This window comes from Arvicanthis niloticus, chromosome 1 (genome assembly GCF_011762505.2).
Source record: "Arvicanthis niloticus isolate mArvNil1 chromosome 1, mArvNil1.pat.X, whole genome shotgun sequence".
Taxonomy (NCBI): domain Eukaryota; kingdom Metazoa; phylum Chordata; class Mammalia; order Rodentia; family Muridae; genus Arvicanthis; species Arvicanthis niloticus.
The window spans coordinates 131,725,693-131,744,319 of record NC_047658.1 but is presented as its reverse complement, the minus strand read 5'-3'; the positions used below and the strand labels follow the sequence as shown (position 1 = coordinate 131,744,319).

Below are 18,627 nucleotides of genomic sequence, written 5' to 3'. Positions count from 1 at the left end.
TCTGTCTCTTTCTCTCATTTTTGATTTCTGGTTTTTACCTCCGGCCAGGTGAACACACAGGATTTCAGAGGGCTAGTCCGGGAAGATGCGGTCCTCTATCTGTTAGAAATCCCCAAAGGTGAAACTGTGACCATTTTGGCTCAGAGCCGAGCAGACGGTGAGCAACTTTGGTCATCTGTTTTATTTGAGGGAAGTGGGAAGAATGAGTGGGTTATCTTGGGACCAGAATATACAACATTGGGTCACAGGTGTGTGGGGAAAACTTAGGTATTGTTAATTTTGTTTAAAAATATTTTCCCTCCAACTAAAATAGCTTTGCTGGTTCAGGGCCATTTGGAGTTAAACGGCTTCTCTGAACAGCGTGCATCCTCAGTTATGAGGGGATTGTTGGAGAGTCTCTGTATGATGGGTGGTATTGGCTCCTCTCGTCTCACACCAGCCTTGAAAGTTGCTTCAACTTTCCTGGTGCTCTCCTGTAAAGTGGGGGACAAGAATAGTTCCTGTTTACATCAGAAGATGGATGATGTATTAGGCAGAGACACAGAATCTATAAGAGATAAACACACATTGTCAAGGACTTGGTTGATGTGAACGTGCAGGTTGGCAAGTGCCACATGGGACAGACCTGGCAGACTTGAAGACTCAGTTTTGGGTTTAGCCTGAAGGCCTGACTACTAGGAGAACTGAAGGTGTAAGGACAGTAAGAACTCGGGAGAAAAGCACATGTCCCAGCTGGAAGGCTGTGGGGTGAGAACTGTAACTCCCTCTGACTTCACAGAATCTTCTACTCAGGCTTTCAACTAATTGATTGAGGAACAATTTTCTTTGTTCAGGTTCCCATTTGAGTGTTAATCTCATTCCCTCCAACACCCACCATGTCCTCTGAGAAAGGCCGAGTATAATGTTTAATCGATTGTCTAGGCTCTCCCATACAGTCAGGTTGACACATAAAATCCGCCATCATAACACTTCAGGAAGTTAGGGGTTCTTCTTTCCTCCTGTTGGAGCTGATCCCACGATTCCCATAGTGCACTTGAATGGGGGAACCAGGAAGGGGTGATCTCCAGTTGAGCACAATACAGCCAACATTGCTTTTATTCTCCAGTGTATAGAGACATCCTGGCTTGTGGCAGGGGAGATTCGTTTTTCATAAGAAGCCACTTTGAATGTGAGAAGGAAACTCCACAGAGCCTGGCCTTCACCAGGGGAGAGGTCTTCCGAGTGGTAGACACACTGTATAATGGCAAGCTGGGCCACTGGCTGGCTGTGAGGATCGGAAATGAACTGGAGAAAGGCTTAATTCCTAACAAAAGCAGGTAACTGAGCCTACTTCCTAAACATACCCTTTAGTCCCCCTTTCACCAGAAGACAACAGAGCTGCCTCTGAGGAAACCAATCCCACGTGACCTCCTCATTTGCAGTCATCAGTTGTTTATGGAGATAGAACTGGAACCTCTTTAGTGTTGAGCACCTCAGGCTTGGTTGCTGCCCTTGGCTTATTTGAGGATAGCTTGCTGCCTTGGTTATGGGAAACACTGTGTGGCCACAGCCCCTCGGCACTTCTGGTCTCCATCCTTAGGAGAGACTTGTGCACCTAGAGACACTTGCTGGTATGGCTATAGGACATAAGAACAGTGATCTGTTTGCTACATGCATCCATATTACATACCATATGAGCCAAATGTGGCATGTTCCCTACTGAGTTACTGCTTGAGGAGTTCCCTGTGGAATTTTCTCATTCTGTGACAAAACACCCGAGGAAGGGTGGTGGGAGTGCCGGTCCTCAGCTTGCTTTCTCCCTTGTGTTCAATGTGGACCCCAGCCCATTGGAAGATGGTTTTCCCTTCCTAGAAACACCCCCATAGGCTGACTCAGAGGTTCCACAGTGATTCTAAATCCAGTCAGGTTGACCGTGATGCTTATGCACAGCATTTGTCATCTCCATTGTCAATCTGAGTCTGCCCTGGGTTCCTTTTTTTTTTTTTTTTTTTTTTTTAAGATTTATTATATATATATATATATATATATATATACTCTTATCTGCATATATCTCTGTATGCCAGAAGAGGGCATCAGATCCCATTACGGATGGTTGTGAGCCACCATGGGGTTGCTGGGAATTGACTCAGGACCTCTGGAAGAGCTACCCCCCTCCAGCCCTGCCCCAGGTTCTCACATGACATCTTAATAATAACCTGTTCCCATGCTGTGAAGAATGACTTCTTCCGCCTTCTTCTCTCAGAGCTGAGCAAATGGCCAGTGTCCAGAATGCCCAGCGAGAGAATGCCGGGGACAGAGCAGACTTCTGGCGGATGCGTGGCCAGAGATCCGGGGTCAAGAAGAACATCCGCAAGAGCCGGGAAGACCTGGCAGCTGCTGTATCGGTCAGCACCAAGTTCCCTGCCTACGAGAAGGTTCTGCTTCGGGAAGGTGAGGCAGCTGCTTGGGCCCGGAAGTGATCTGCTGAGCTCTGAGCCGCTTCCGCTGGTGTCTCTGTAACCACCCAGTTCCAACTTTACTTAAGTCACTTCCACCAGAGGTGTGATGAGGGAATTATATTCACCAGGGAGCCTGAGTGGTTCAGGTTCCTCAATGGAGGCAAATTCTCGAAATGTAGAAAATAATTTTAATACTGACACTCAAATATTTGTGCATTACCCACTGAGTGGGGGATGTGTAGCAATATAGCATCAGAGAAGAAGTTTTATAAACCACTTTGGGGAGGACAGTGAAAGCTTGTCTTTTGGGAAAGAACTGGAGTCCAGGCAGGGTGGGAAAATTTCAGTTTCTTCTGCTGAGTTTGCAGAAGTGCAGACAGTGCACGTTGCCTCTCATTATGTGGCATTATAATATATATTGACAATATATATTATATATTGACATTATAGTCCACATCTGATAACCTTTCCGTTTTTCCTTTCAGCTGGCTTCAAGAGACCCGTGGTTCTCTTTGGCCCCATAGCAGACATAGCAATGGAAAGATTGGCAAACGAGTTACCTGACCTGTTTCAAACCGCAAGTAAGTCTGTTGCGGAGTTCTGCTCCCAGAGTGTTTAAATCGAAAGTTCTCTGGCACACAAAAGTTGGAAGGATAAGGAATATGCACACACTCTGCCTGGAGTCACTGTGTCATGTTGTCAGACACACTTTCTCTGCACTGCCTGCTCATGGACAGACACACACCCCGGCTTTTGAAACTGTTTGCTGAGCCAGTCGAGGGTTTAAATTGCCAAGCTGCGAGGCTTCATCCAAGAGTGTGAGTCTCCTCATAACAAGAATATTCTTTTACATAATGGAAATACCACTGTCCCCTCCGTAACAAAGAGATCTAATATTAATGTTATAGTTTGAACATGGCTACTAGGAAACATTGTAAAAATTGGAATGTTTTGAGGGTCAGCGTGTCATAGCACAAGGGGAAAATTCTAGTCGCTCTCATACAAGCGATCAGTGTCTAAGTGCAGGTGTCCTAAAGATCCTCTGTAAAGTTACCTCAGTGTGTGCACATGAGAGAGGAGTGACAGAAATATACTGGGGGGTGGGGGGGGCAGGGAGCAGGGGGAGCAGGGTCCCTCAGATAGTCTAGGCTGGCCCTGAAATTACTGTGTGGCCAAGGATGACCTTCCATTTCTGATCTTCCTGACATCATCTTGCGAGTGCTGATATAACAGGAATATACAACCAAGCTAAACCATGAATGGATCTTATATTTAGGCATGGGTCTCCTTTTTTTTGGTAGATATTTTAATTATGCATACATAAGTATTAAAAACTTGATAGCATTTCTGGCCCCTAAAATTTTCTGTTTTTTCTCTCTTAAGGTCAGGCTCAACCATTACGGTTGATATGACTTTTTTAGGACTTTTCATGTGTATATTTTCAGGTCCATCCTTTTAGAAAAAATTACTTGGGATATTGATAGTTGGAGAGCATCGAGCACTCCCTGTTGTTAGGCTGACCTCACAGTTTATTCTGATTAGTTTCCATTTAATAGGGCTGAGATTGCAGCTCAGTGGTGTGGTACCTTCCTCAAATGAGTAAACCCCCGGTGTTTGATATGTAAAACACATGCACACAAGCACTTACACACACATGTGCACCTTCTTGTGTACACACACACACATGCACACGTGGTTTCGTCTCACTGCATGCCATGAGATGATGCCTAGTGTCATTTGTCCCGTTGTACTGATGTTAGGCCAGGGCGTTTGGCTGTCAACTGCTTTCCATCAACATTCCTTAGCCCTGTTTTTCTTTTTCAGAAACAGAACCCAAAGATGCAGGGTCTGAGAAATCCAGTGGAGTGGTTCGGTTGAATACTGTGAGGCAAATTATTGAGCAGGTGAGAAAACTCATCAGAAGCTCATGTCAGCGAACTGGATCATGGTTTGAAATAGAATGTGTATTTTAATAAGGTACCAGTGATCAAAGCCTGTGTAAATAGGCGCCTTTTCACTGTGTAAGCCGGGCGCTGTTCTCTTGCAGAGTTCCCATTATTAAAGCAGTAACACTTATTAGAGGTCCCTCTTTTTTTGGAGGGGAATATATCCCAGGACCCCTGTTGGGTGTCTGAAACCATGAGCATACCAACAAGCCGTGTGTGTGCGTGTGCGTGTGAGTGTGTGTGTGTACAGATAGACTACTTTTTCTTCACAGTATACCTGTGATAGTTTAATATAATAATTGGAATGGTGGGAAATGCACAGCAATAACTGAAAACAAAGTAGACCAGTCATAACAATATACTCGGATGAAGCATGGTACAAATTCGGCCTGTGCCCTCATTCCCACTGAGAACATTGTACTGGTTATTTTTTTTTTTTTTTTTTTTTCGTCGATGTTGACCTCAGTTGAAACTGGAGGATGAAGCTGCTTTCTAAGAGGGTTGCTGCAATCCTTCTGTAAGAAGTTTTAACTAATAATATAAAAGTGGATGTAATATAGAAAGAAATATTTTTGGCTTTTTACTGTAAATATAAAGGGCAGGGTATGATGGTGCATGTCTTTAATCCCAGCACTAGAAGTCTGTGAGTTCAAAGCTAGCCTGGGCTACATAATGACTTCTAATCAGAGTTACACAGTGAGACTCTTATCTTTAAAAAAAAAAGTTTCAATTTAAATACAGACATTTTACCTGGTACAGTCTTTACCTGGGAAAACAGACCCCTCGATGATATTTTTGATGTCACCATTTGCCACCCTTTGTCCACTTGTGACAGGACAAGCACGCCCTGCTTGACGTGACCCCCAAAGCTGTGGATCTGCTTAATTACACTCAGTGGTTCCCAATTGTGATTTTCTTCAACCCGGATTCCAGACAAGGCATTAAAACCATAAGGCAAAGGTTGAGTCCAACGTCCAATAAAAGTTCTCGAAAGTTATTTGACCAAGCCAACAAGCTCAAAAAAACCTGTTCTCATCTTTTTACAGGTAAGTGAAGTTCAAAAGGTCCATGCTCAGAATGAGAAATAAGGAAGTGACCATGAGTATGGGATGTGGAATCATTGCTCAGGACTCGTTCACGAGTAGTTAACACTGGAATGGATATTTAGACCTGTGGCACTCCTACATTAAACTTTATGATTTTGGTAGCTAGAAATGATTGTCAAGATGTAAAACCTGGTAATAACTGGTCACCTTCATGGTGCTAGATTTTGCGGTAGATTCAAGGCTAATGAGTCCCATGTCTCTGTTAACTTCATATTGCTGTTGTCTCCTTACTTTTGGTGACATATTAACTATGTGATAGGAACCTTCTGTAGTGATAGACAGTGTCTCCTAGATAGAATCCTGAGCACTCTGAATGTGGAATATTTAAATATTTCTACTTATATTCTTGAGGTGTAATGATACTGTGAGTGGTTTTTTTTTCCCCTTAATTATTACGCTTATCTTTTACAGATAAATACTACATAAAAGTACATAAAAAATTATAAATTATCTCATAGCTAATCTGCAGTGTGGGCGGCATGGAACACTGATAGCCTGGCCAAGCACTGAGATGCAGACGTGGGTGCTGTGTACGGGAGACTTTAGAGCTGGCCTCTACTTGGTCTGCATCTGAACTCTTCCAAAATAAGATGTTTTTAAAACGCCCAAAATAAAGCCACATTGCGGCCATTGCTCTCGATAGTGAGATGGTCTAAAAATAGAACCTTTTCTGTATGGTCTTCATGAGTAAGCAGTGTGAGCATGATATCATTGAGAGTGTAAGAGAGTTGCACAATTCTTTTTGGTTGTGCAAGGCTCTATTTTATGGGCGCACCATAAGGATACAACAGAGATGCCACTTTTTTGTTCGGTGATTTTAGAGGTCAGCGACAGCTGTCTCAAACTTTGATGTTTGGGAAGAAGATCAAGGTGAACGGATGTGTGTCCACATTTGAACATTGTTTCTCTGTTGTTTCATGTCTCTTGTTTGGAGGTGTAGGTCTGAACCTTATGGTGAAAGTTGTAGCTAGGATATAGTATAGCCAGATGCACAGGAGAAAAGTGTCGGCCGTCGGCCACTCAGGTTCTAAGTGGGCTTTTAAACTGAATGGAGTGCATATATATATATATTTTTTTTAAGATTTATTTTGTGTATTGGTGGTGTTGGATTTTTTGTTTGTTTTGTTGTTTGTTTTTTTGCCTGCATGCATATATTTATACAGGTGCCAGGTCCCCTGGAAATGGAGTTACAGATAGTTGTGAGCTACCATGTGGGTCCTGGGAGTTGAACCCAGGTCCTCTAGAAGAGCAGTCAGTACTCTTAACCATGGAGCCATCTCTCCAGCCCCTGTGGCTGTGTCTTACCAGCTTGTGGTTTTTTGTGTGTACTTAATCTTGCATCTTCCTTCGTTTTTACCACTAGCGGTAGTAACCTACTTTGTAGAGGCTGTGAACAGTAATGACCTGTGTTTGCCCTAATCGGGCTGGTAGAGACCATTACAGGGTCACAGATCCTAGTGTGGCTGAGACCAGACTAAAACTGGTTTCTCTGACTACATACATCTCATGTTCCTTATAACGCAGCTAGATAACTCAGATGCCAGAAAGGATCATACCTAGGTTGGTTATCCCTTGTCTAAAGTGCTTACAGTCAGAAATGATTCATATTTTAGATTTTGGGGTGCTTTTATAAGCGTTTTAGAGATGAGACTCAAGTCTGAACATGGGATTTACATTTTTTTGTTATTGTTTTTGTTTTTTATAACGTGTCGTAGCCACAGAGCCTGCAGGTGATTTGCTGTGATCATCTTGATAGTTCTATATAAGACAGTTCCACAGTGTGGGGTTTTTACTTGGATGGTGTGTACACTCTCAGAAAGTTTCAGACCTCTAAGCACAACTGAGTTGAGATTTTGAATTAACTAGTACTGTATTAATAATTCCTCATTTTAACAGATGAGAAATGGAACCCGAATGATTATGAATGTGAAACAGGAGACTCATTTAACCTCCCCACCCCCATACTTTGGTTCAAGTCCACTGAATGGCTGGGAGCTTCCCTTAGAGGGTCAGATTTGAGTTTTATGCAAGGATGTGAGAAATCAATAGGGGGACGCTAGGGTTGTGGAAGGAGAGCCAGGCTTCTGAAGACAGGACAAGAAGGAGAAAGTACTTTCTGTCCTAGCTAGGAGTCGCATTGTTGGCTCTGGAGCACAGGCCACAGTCACTAGCAGAATCTGTTGAGGATCTGGAGGGATGGCATATGTTGGTCCTGGGCTGGATTACAAGACGCTTGAAGGGAGAGACATGACTAAGGTCACCATGGGCCTCAGAAATAGGCTCTGGCACAAAACAGCGTTGTCGTTCTTTTTTAAAAATTTACTTATTTTATGTGTATGGTGTTTTGCTTATGTGTGTGTGTGTACCACACATGAGCCGTGCCTGAGTAGGCCAGGGAATCAAACCTGGGTCCTCTGGAAGAGCAGCCGGCGCCCTTACCCACTGAGCCATGTCTCTAGCTCCAAGCATATCCTTTCTGATGTAACGCTGATTGAGAAGCAAGAAATTCAGAGCTTGAAGCTAGAGGGGGCTGTGGATGTGCACTGAGATGAGAGATCAGCTTTTACCGTACATCACATGTCTGATACAGCGAGCCATCTAGTCTTCAGGGCAGAAGGTGCAGGCTCACTGATAGCTTGGACCGAGAAGCCCATCTTTCATACGGTTCTTCCACTGTTAAGTTTGACTCTTAAGCTGTGTAGCGGCTACACGAAGCCTTTTTATTGCCCTCTCTCCCCAAGTCCGTGCACAGGCTGAGACTGGTCTTTAGGCCTAATCAGAAGAACCATGGGCAGAATCAGCATCGTTAGGAATTAGTAAGTGGGAGTACTAGATTCGCTTTGGTGAGCACAGTTTAAAGTCATATTTCCTGTCTTATGTGGTCTCCTTAGGTTCAGTATCCCATTCCCTGGTTCCTTTTTGTATAGTAATGAGAAAATTTTCCCACAGAGAAGATTTTAATTATGACATATTAAAAATCTTTTTCATTATGAGCCTGATAGACTCATTAAAACATACTTTATTTAGAGACTTTCTCAAAAGCAAATTGGCTTGTCAAAATAACGTTAAAATGTTATGCTGCATACCTCTCTCTCAGGGGAAATATTTAATATAGAATGCATTTATACATCTATATCATAAAAATGAAGTTTGAATTACATGTATTCTTAGAACCTTGGAATGCTCAGTTCATGGTTTAAAGACTGCCTTACACACTTAGAGACCTAAATAAACTAGGCCGCCTTTGTGATAAACTGGCACAGGATACTCTGGCTATTACATCTGCTTTCCGGGCTTCATCAAAATGATGTGTTCGGTGTTCAGCCATGGAATTTTGGAGGAGCTCACAGGTGCTTTTACTGTAACTATTATCTTTCTACACCACATTATTTAAAAATATTTTCTGTGGTACCTTTTGTTTGTTTTGGTCATTCTTTAGTCTTTGAAAAGTACCAGAGGGAAATAAATCTTGTACCCGCTGAGAAAAATCCAGACTGCAGTAGCCCTTGGATTCCTAGGGGAAGTGTAGGGAATATTGACCACGGGAAAGAACTAGGCTGTGGGGTGGCTTGCCTGTCATGCTGTTGTCGGCATGTGACTTAAGGTGACCGCAGCATAGCCTTCCTGGGGTGTAATTTGTACACTGCGCCATTGACCCATTTGAAGGGAACATTTCAGCGGGGGTTAGAGCCTTTAGATTGCCTAGCCATCACCACAGTAACTTTAGTCAGAAACCTCGTTCGTTAGCAGCTTGCATGGTGCCTTTCGGTGCCTCTGTGACTAGGGGTGGGAAGGTACTGCCGCACATACCAGAGCTGAGCATGACTCTCCTGAGGTATCACCATACTAGCAGGGACACTGGCAGCAGGATAAATTCTTTCAGCATGTCAGTTCCTTGAGTTTGACAGTCCCAGTAAGCCTCTTGAGAAAGAGGTAAAATTGGATATGCCTCTGAGTGGGGCCTAGAAAGGTGGCGTCTGTGGAACTTTGATAGCAGTGTTCCAGCCCTCGGTTGCCAGTGAGACTCTGGGGTTTTGTTACATTCACCTCGGCAGAGGCACAAATGTGTTTCTACATTTCTCAGCCCCTAAACTTCAGGTTTTCTTTGTGATGAATTCAGACTGTATCAGACAGCTGCTAATAGAAACCGGTAAAGGGCCACTTAAACTTCCTTTATAGACCTAGCACAAGTCACTTGTTTAGTCCCTGGGGTGCACAGTCTCACGACCATATTTGAATCTTGGTCATATGCTAGCTATGATTATAATAATCTTTGTGAAGTACCATGATAAATAAGGATACAAGGAAATCCATGACATCAAGGTTAATTTCCTTGGGCTACCCGGTGTATCAGTTCTGTCTGATGCTGTGAATAATTAATAACTAAGGAAATTGTAAGCTCATTCCACAATTGCCCAAGGTCAGAGGTGGAACTTTTTCAGGTTTTCAAGACAGGGTCTCATGTATCCCCAAGCTGGCCTCAGACTTTCTGTAGCCAGGGATGGCCTTGAACCTCAGATTCTTGCCTCTACCTCTCAGGTAGGTACAGATGTATATCACCACACCTGGCTTTGAGATTAGAATTTCTTAAAGTCAAATTTGATTAAAAGAAAACTTGAAGCTTAATTACGCAGAAATTTTGTGTAACGATTCATTTGGCTTTAGAAAAGATAATGCATTGCCCTCTTCTAAACAACCATGAAAGCATAATTAAAAAGCAATTCCAGTTTATCTGCAACCTGATTTCTTGCATTTTAGATCAGTTCTATATCAATGTAATATTTGTGTGTTTGTGTGTGTGTGTGTGTGTGTGTGTGTGTGTGTTATGTCTGTCAGCTGGTTGGCCATTGAGCACCCAGGATCCATCCATCTGTCTTCACTTCCAGTGCTGGGGTTATAAGCACACACACATGCCCAGCTTTTTATACAGGGGATTTGAATTCATGTGCTCCTGCTTTCGAAGCTGTTCTGGAGCCGTTTTTCATGTCTAGTTTATCTTGACTGCATCTATAGATACAGATTGACAACAGATGCGGATCACGAGTCTGTTAGCATCTTACACCTGTGCTGCAAGTTGGTGTCTTTACATGAGCTGTAGTGGCCCAGGCTGCAAGCTCAGAAAGTAATTTTCCAAGTTTGTATTTAGGTTTCTTTATTTGCTTGGTGTAAAGTATAAGACTCTTTGTCCCTGTCCCCTGACCCTCTCCCCAAAGCCATGATAAAAATACCCTGACAAAGGTAGCTAAAGGGAATAGGTTTATTTTAGCTCACAGTTCAAAGTACAGTCTTTCTTCCTTCCTTTTTCTTTTTTTTGTTTGTTTGACCAGGGCTATGACTCAGTGGTGAAAGGTATAGGTGTCTTTTGTGATGACCTAAATTCTGTTCTTGGCATTGCAAAATAAATAAAACAAAACCACACACACACACACACACACACACACACACACACACACTCACACATACTCACACACAGGCAACACACCGTAGCTCTTTTGAAGAAATATATATTGTGAAAATAAGCCCATACAGTCTGTAATGTAAACTAAAACAGCTTTAGTTACATTCAACCGAAAAGATTTTGCGTTTTTATATAACATACAGACTTCTGAATTTGGCAAGTTTTTCTTCCAATATGGTATAAATAGAGATAATGTGAATAGCTTCTAGATTCAAGGTGGCTCTGAGAATCGATGCTGACCTTCTGGCTTATGTCTGTAGCTACAATCAACGTGAATTCAGCCAACGATGGCTGGTTTGGCAGCTTGAAGGACAGCATTCAGCAGCAGCAAAGCGAAGCAGTCTGGGTCTCTGAAGGAAAGGTATGTGGTCTAGATTTGCTGCTGTGAGGTGAGAGTCTGTGTTCTCGATGCTTCCTCAAGAGGGCAGTGAATGTAGTAAACCCATGAAACAAAAGGGATTTCAGTGTGTTCATCAAGTCGGAAGCTTTATCGTTCTCCAACAGAGTAATAAAATGAAGGGACCGTGCAAGGCAGAATGTGATGAACGCTCACCTACATTCACTTCCCCTCTACTTTTTAATGTAGCAACTAGAATTGCATTCCGAGTACTCTAATCAGAGCTTACAAGTTCTCCTTCCTAATGCCACAACGTACTAAGGACATGGGAAACTCGGAGTGGAGATGAGAGGCAAGGTTGAGAACCATGGGGAATACAGGTTGAAAAGATACCAAGGGAGGTGCTAACAGCTGGAATTATGTGCTTAGTAAAGACGTCAGTGGAGAATGCATCCCGACTCTGAGCTTGAGTAGGTGATGTAAAAGCACTAGTGATCTTTTCTAGCCCTCTCAAGTCAGATGCTATCCCAGATGTTTAGTTGATGCATGTAGCATTGGCCAAATGCTTATAGTCTCCACTGCTCCCTCTAGAGGGCAAGTTGGGCAGGATATAGATTTTGTTCTCAAGATATTGGCAATTGAACCCAGCTACTTCTAAGAAACATCCCAGCCTGGGTCTGAGAGTCTTGGAAATTATAGGCATGTGCATAACACGAGGTGAGACAGGGACCAGCAGAAAAAGCTGGAGAGAAGCTGATCCTGCAGAACAAGGAAGCTTGGCTCAGCTGGCATAGAGGATGTAGTAAGGATAGACCTGGAGGGTCCTCATTTTGTGTCCCTGTGCAGAAATCTACATCAGTTCAAACCCAAGTGACAGCATCTACATCAGTTCAAAGCCAAGTGACAGCAGGAAACTCGAGGTCCCTTCCCTTGCTAGCACATGTCCAGGTTCCCAACACCTGGCTCAGCCCTTGGGAGTTTTCTTGAGTCCCCACTCCCAGGAGCCATGCCAGATCCCACTCACCCTTCAAAACAAATTCCTCTAGATGGAAGGGATGGATGATGACGCTGAAGACCGCATGTCCTACTTAACCGCCATGGGCGCGGACTATCTGAGTTGTGACAGCCGTCTCATCAGTGACTTTGAAGATACCGACGGCGAGGGAGGCGCCTACACTGACAATGAGCTGGATGAGCCAGCCGAGGAGCCGCTGGTGTCTTCCATCACCCGCTCCTCAGAGCCGGTGCAGCACGAGGAGGTGAGGCGAGGCACAGCACGCCCTGGGCAGCTCGCTGCAGGCTGTGAGGAGCCGAGGGCTGCTAGGAAGGCACACTGTGAGCCCGTGCCTACATGGCTGTGGCTGCGATCCGTGGAAAGTGGAGCCAGATCGTGACGTTGGGAAAAGGCTGAGTTACGGTACCATTCACCACTCTCTTGTCATCAAGAGTGATAGATGAATAGATCAGCTTCAGGTCCGATATGACTGTCCAAATTACAGATGGGACTTTATGAATTCGTTATTGCCGCATTTGCTTGTAACCTTTGATTAGTCCTCTCTCTGTACTCTTAGGAGCCCTGCTTTTCTTCTCCTTGTGACCTTTAACCTCCTAATGCTATCAAGGTTCCCGAGTGTTTCCCCATCAGTTTCCTTCTCTCTGTATGTCACCTTTGAAATGCGCTTCATACATCTGATCAGATGCACTGTGTATCCAGTAGCTCACACAGCCCTTCAAACTACCAGTGGGCACTAGTACAGGGCAGAGCGATTGGTAGTCGCACCTCAGAGAACATCAGAGCGAGGATCTCTGTGGACAGTGTTATCTAAGTACTTTTGGATGATAATTATATACTCCCTTTTATGGGCTTAGCTCATTCCAGTAAATGATAAATGATAAAAGTACTCCCCCCAGAAAAATCAGGGAAGAAAAAACCTACCACACACACACACACACACACACACACACACACACACACACACACACACACTTAATAGTAGATAAGTAGTAAAAAGTAAGTTAATGACTACAGACATAGGAGAAGCTAATACTTAGGAGTACTGCTGATCTTAGTATTTGGTTTGGTTTCTCTTCCTTCCTTTAAAGGTAGAGCATGCTGCCTTGTACTCCGCCAGTTTAGTGAGGTGTGTCCTAAGGTTCCCCAGGGAAGGATGGTTGGTGTCTCGAGAGAGCTGCCTTAGTTCCTCAGCTTCATAGTTCCCACAAGTTTTCAGAAATCCAGCAGAGCAGAGTGCTCTCTTCTCTCTGCTTGGGTATGGTTGGTGTGAATGAACTTTTATGTTTTGTAGAGCATAAGGAAATCCAGCCCAGAGCCACGGGCTCAGATGAGGAGGGCTGCTAGCAGAGACCAACTTAGGGATGCTAGCCCGCCCCCAGCATTCAAGCCAGAGCCGCCCAAGGTATGTGGATGGGAAGCCCAGGATGGGAAGGAGAAGGATGCAGGTGCCTTGGAGCCCCTGGGCACCCAGGGGGACACGCAGTGAGGTGATGTAAAGTCACCGTGTGCTGTGGTAGAGCCTGTCCTTCAGACCATTGAATGGGCCTGAAAAACCAAGGAAGATTGAGAGATAGGCTCAAAAGCCAGTGTTAGGAAAACCTATGATTTTAGGCTTTATAGTGAACGAGTTACTTTATTTATTTATTTATTTATTCATTCATTCATTCATTTTGGTAGAAAAGTGAAATGCAGTCAAATGCTGCACGCCAGAATCACCAATCTTGGCAGTTTTTATTTATTTATTTATTTATTTATTTATTTTTTCCTATCCAGTAAAATTTTTCTGCCCACAATCTTAATTTGGACGTACCAGAGACTCCTCAGTGGTGGTCTGCTGAAAAAACGGGCATTGCATCGCTCTTGTGTAGAATGCCTTTCACTATAAAAAGCATCGTCATTTATTGATTTAATAAATTACTATCTAGAATCAACATAAGGACTGTGGGGTGTGAGTCTTGTGTCATTCTTGCCCCAGATCACAGTCAGCCATTAATGGTAGGCTTTTCCTTATAGCTCAGTAAATTTTTTTTTTTTTAATCTCAGTAACTTGGACGAGAAGGATTAGTGACTATTAAGCTGTCAGCAGTAATTAGTGACTAGATATAAGAAGGCACCAAAGGCCTTCAGCAGGGCTGGAACCGAAAGTGAAGGAGCAGTGGCCGCTGGCATGGTGTCCCACCTGCCCTGCCCTGCCTCCAGCTCAGCCTCATTGCCCCACAGCCAAGCACAGCTCTCACTTTTTTGGCCCAGGCTCGTACCCTCCAGGCAGGTTGACCTCAGACAAACCTACTTTTTCATCTCCAAAATTGATGTCTTCTGAGGCCTTCTGTGAGCACTCCACTGTGAAGTGCATCTGCTCCACCTCTCACTATTGGTGGCCACCCCACCTCTGCCAGCACTTCTGTCATCCGCAGGTGGGGCTCAAGATGCCCAACCGGTGGCTGTTTGCCCTGTCGTAATTGGTTCTTTGTTGAGATGGTTACATTGCCCACCTTTGGAAACTGATCAGGAAACACAGTGTATTAAATCACTAATGTAGCTCTGAGAATAAACTAAAAGCCCAAGGTCAAAGGCATGGTATTGCTCTCTGCAGGCCCGAAACCTGAACAGAGAAGACTCCTACGACTACTCCAAGTCAAACCTCTCTGCCACGGCTGGCGGTGAAATCCCGGGGGGATCCACCAGAGGCGTTCCTCCCCCTGTTGCAGTGAAGCCTGCCTTTGGGCGATCCATCCTGAAGCCTTCCACTCCAGTCCCTATGCCTGAGAGCGAGGAGGTTGGGGAGAGCACCGAGGAGCAGGAAGATGCTCCCAGATCAGTCCTGGGCAGAGTAAAAATATTCGAGAAGATGGACCACAAGGCAAAATTACAGAGGATGCAGGAGCTCCAAGAAGCACAGAACGCAAGGGTAATTGGTTTTCAACCCCCAGGGCATCTTAGCTTGCTCCACGTGAGAGTTTCAAGATGTTTGCTCTCCGTGTAACAGTGCACACCCCTTTCCCACTGCCACAGTCATGCCAGGCACAGCCACCACACAGTTCTCTAGTGCTGCTTCAGATTGCCTGCTGGCGGCACACGCTTTTAGCTTCCAATGAAGAACCTGTCAGAGCCGGCTATGGTGGCCCACGCCTTTAATCCTAGCACTTGGGAGGCAGAAGCAGGTGGCTCTTTGTGAGTTTGAGGCCAATATAAGCGTGCTCTACAAAGTGAGTTCTGGGACAGTCAGGGTTAACAGAGAAACCCTGACTTGGAGACCAGAAATAAACAAGCAAAAACTGAAGCTATAGCAGTCCAGATGGGCAGGATTCAGCTCTCCATTCTGCAGATCTGTGTACTGGGCTGGGCTGGGGGTTAAAGTCAGTACCTTTTAGATATTAGTGTAGCTGGAATATGGTGATGGTTAGTTGGTCCTCAGGCCTTTCGTGTATTCCCAAATTTGATGTAGCATACTGGCAGCCATGGGCCTGTGGGCCGTTTTTAGCTGGTAGAATGTTTGAGATGCACTTGAGACATTTCAGTGTCGGAGGACTCTCGACCAGCCTGGGTGACACAGTGAGACCATCCCTTAGAACTAGGGGGACAAAGGCAGGACAGGCTTTCTCCCAATCACCCTCCCTCTTCTCCTTCCTTTTCTTGAAACCCTGATGATGTTTCCCTGGGTGACCCAGACACAAGATGTGCTCCAGCTTCAGACTTTTAGGTAGTTGGGACCACAAGTCCTACTTAACGTAACATTTATCATTTCAGCCGTTTGTAAGTGGACAGACAGCTCACTGGTTTAAAGTATATTAGCATCACTCTGCAGCCAACACCTCCATTGCTCTCAGGAGCTTCCAGGATTCCTAAGTGAAACTGTACCCATGTGACAGTGATCCCTATCCCCTCTCTCCAGTTACTGCCATACCTTCTACAGTGTGCCTCTTGGAATTTGATGGTTTAGTGGACTGTCTCAGGACCCCCCTTCTTCATCATTTGGTGTGTCCCACTAGGCCACACCCAACCACGAAACAGGCTTGCATCTATTTTTCTTTCTCTGGAAATGAACTAGAAGGTGGTAGGACCTGGGGGCAGCAAGAGACCCGTGCAGTTGCCCATTCTCTCCCGGTTTCCTCATTACCACAGATCGAAATAGCACAGAAGCACCCTGACATCTATGCGGTTCCAATCAAAGCCCCCAAGCCAGATGCCGGCCTGCCGCCGCACATGAGGTAAGGGCTATTTGGTGGGTTGGTCAGAGGAGGAGGCTTCTCCAGCATCTGTATTTAAAGAAAGAAAGTACTCTATCCAGTGGTCAGAGCGCTAAGAATTTCCTTCCCAGGCTGTTAACCCCTTACCCTGTCAGTCAAACTTAACTATTAAGATTACAGAATTAAAAGCTGGGCAGATCTCTGTGAGTTTGAGGCCAGCCTGGTCTTCATAGTGAATTCCAGGACAGCCAGGGCTATGTAGAGAGACCCTGTCTCAAAAAGATTACAGAATCAGAAGTTTCTGGCCACTTGCCTTGTGTGCCCAATGGCACACTAGAGCCTTACATTGTGTGTTAGGAGGGCACGTGAGCAGATTCCTTTTGTCACTAAAGTTTAGTAGCTCGTAGCCAAGCTCCTTAATTCCTTTGTATCACCATGCACAGTCGAGACTCTTGTGCCAGGCTGGGTCTGGAGTCAGTGGACTAGCACAACATTTAAGTGCTGAGCAGGCACTAGGCATTACCAGTGTCTTCCTGTGGTGATCTCGAGTTGTGTTATGTCCTGCTTCAGGAAGCTGAAGTCTTGTTTAAAGCACTGAAAAAGTAGAGGCCTGTAGATTGCTCTAAATGCCATGCTGACACTGACAGAGGAAACTTGGTACAATTGATTGACACTAGAGAGAACTCTCTGCTGTGGGGCGGGGCTGTAGTGGGGCACCTAGGAGTACAGCAGGTACAGTCGTCCTGTGTTAGTTCAGACAGCAGGTGGCTGCCCAAATAGGCCATGGCCTTGACCCATATCATATCTCTTCCCTTATCACCCTGTGAACTAGAAGAGGGGCCAGCAGTGTCCTGGCTGGTGGTAGAATGTGCCCGGGGTCAGGAAACGATCAGCCTGCTGGGCTCATAGCTTCAGTGACTCCCCCCACCCTCACCCCTCCGTGGGCATCTAGACAATATGGGCTATATTTAATACCCTCATTTTGTTAGTTCTAGACCCCCAGAGCCTCAGAAAGCTCCTTCCAGACTTTATCAGGACACCAGAGGAAGCTACGGCAGTGACCCCGAGGAGGAGGAGTACCGCCAACAGTTGGCAGCACACTCGAAGCGTGGTTACTACAGCCAGCCCTCCCGGTACCGAGACACGGAACTATAGAGGTCTAAGCGTGGACTCCTGCGAGGCCACCTGGAGGAGATCTTCTCCAGTTAAAATGCACTGCAGAGATCTGGTGGGGACCCAGGCACCAGACAGCACGAGTTATCAACTGAAGGCTCTTTTGTGGGACTGGAGTAAAGTTGATTGTGACTTTTTGAATGAAGAGAAACACTACAGTCTGATAACTGTTACTTGCTTTGGTGTGGACCAAAATCTGTATTAATCTCTCTGTATTTTTAATATGTATATTGAGCAATAACTATTTTTCCTCCACTCATAGCTGCCTTCCAGCACTGCTTCAATGTGAAGCAAATATGAACAAGGAGTGAAAAAAGTACACTGTCTCAAACTAAATTCAGAAGTATTTTATCACGACTCTCTAAGTGCCTTTGACAAGATGTGTCTTATATGCTTGCTTCCCTGAAGCTTTATGCAAAGCTATAATGGACTAAAACTTTATTTTGACTAAATTTTTATACCAATTTAGCAGCTGTAACTGCCCCCTGTACCATGCCATCTTTTCAGGGCATTGTCTTTGTAGTATTTTCCATAAATTCTGACTGTACATAGGACAGCTACACTTGGGATGTGGCTGTTGGCTCTGCGTAGCTCAGAGGCCATGACTTTAGAGTGTTTGTCATTGTTTGTCTAAAACCATGTGTTCCACAAAGGCAGAGATTTGAGAAAAGGGTATTTTATTTCCTTTATATCAGCATATGTACTGACATCAGGTGGTTTTGTAATTTAATAAAAAGGAGTACCTCGTAGTCAAGAGTGAGCTCTGTGCTGAGTCTCTGCATACCTTCTTTTGGGCAGCGTGGGGTGGAACCTAATAAGATCATTGTGCATTCAGAGTGCTGCTCCACCACTGAACTATACCCTAGTCTTCCTGATTTATTTTATTTTAATTAAAAAATTAAAAAGACTTTAAAAAAACTGTATGAATGTTTTTTTTTTTCCTGAATGCAACTATGTCCATCACATG

At 44.6% G+C, this 18,627-nt stretch overlaps 1 protein-coding gene across 9 annotated transcripts in view; it reads left to right on the top strand.

Moving 5' to 3' along the window:
* Positions 1-18,416, top strand: part of Tjp2 (tight junction protein 2) — a 132,468-nt gene extending 114,052 nt beyond the window's left edge. For 6 of the 9 annotated variants that reach the window (XM_076918570.1, XM_076918572.1, XM_076918568.1 and 3 more), the window contains 12 exons: positions 49-157; positions 1,106-1,316; positions 2,243-2,430; positions 2,924-3,019; positions 4,263-4,342; positions 5,220-5,430; positions 11,209-11,309; positions 12,332-12,544; positions 13,592-13,702; positions 14,894-15,208; positions 16,423-16,508; positions 17,477-18,416. In XM_076918570.1, coding sequence (XP_076774685.1) covers positions 49-157; positions 1,106-1,316; positions 2,243-2,430; positions 2,924-3,019; positions 4,263-4,342; positions 5,220-5,430; positions 11,209-11,309; positions 12,332-12,544; positions 13,592-13,702; positions 14,894-15,208; positions 16,423-16,508; positions 17,477-17,642 — 1,887 coding nt within the window. In that variant the 3' untranslated portion in view covers positions 17,643-18,416. The remainder of the gene's footprint in view (positions 1-48; positions 158-1,105; positions 1,317-2,242; positions 2,431-2,923; positions 3,020-4,262; positions 4,343-5,219; positions 5,431-11,208; positions 11,310-12,331; positions 12,545-13,591; positions 13,703-14,893; positions 15,209-16,422; positions 16,509-17,476) is intronic. The other 3 variants (XM_034505119.2, XM_034505137.2, XM_076918573.1) reach the window with 1 other exon arrangement.
* The last annotated feature ends 211 nt before the right edge of the window (positions 18,417-18,627 follow it).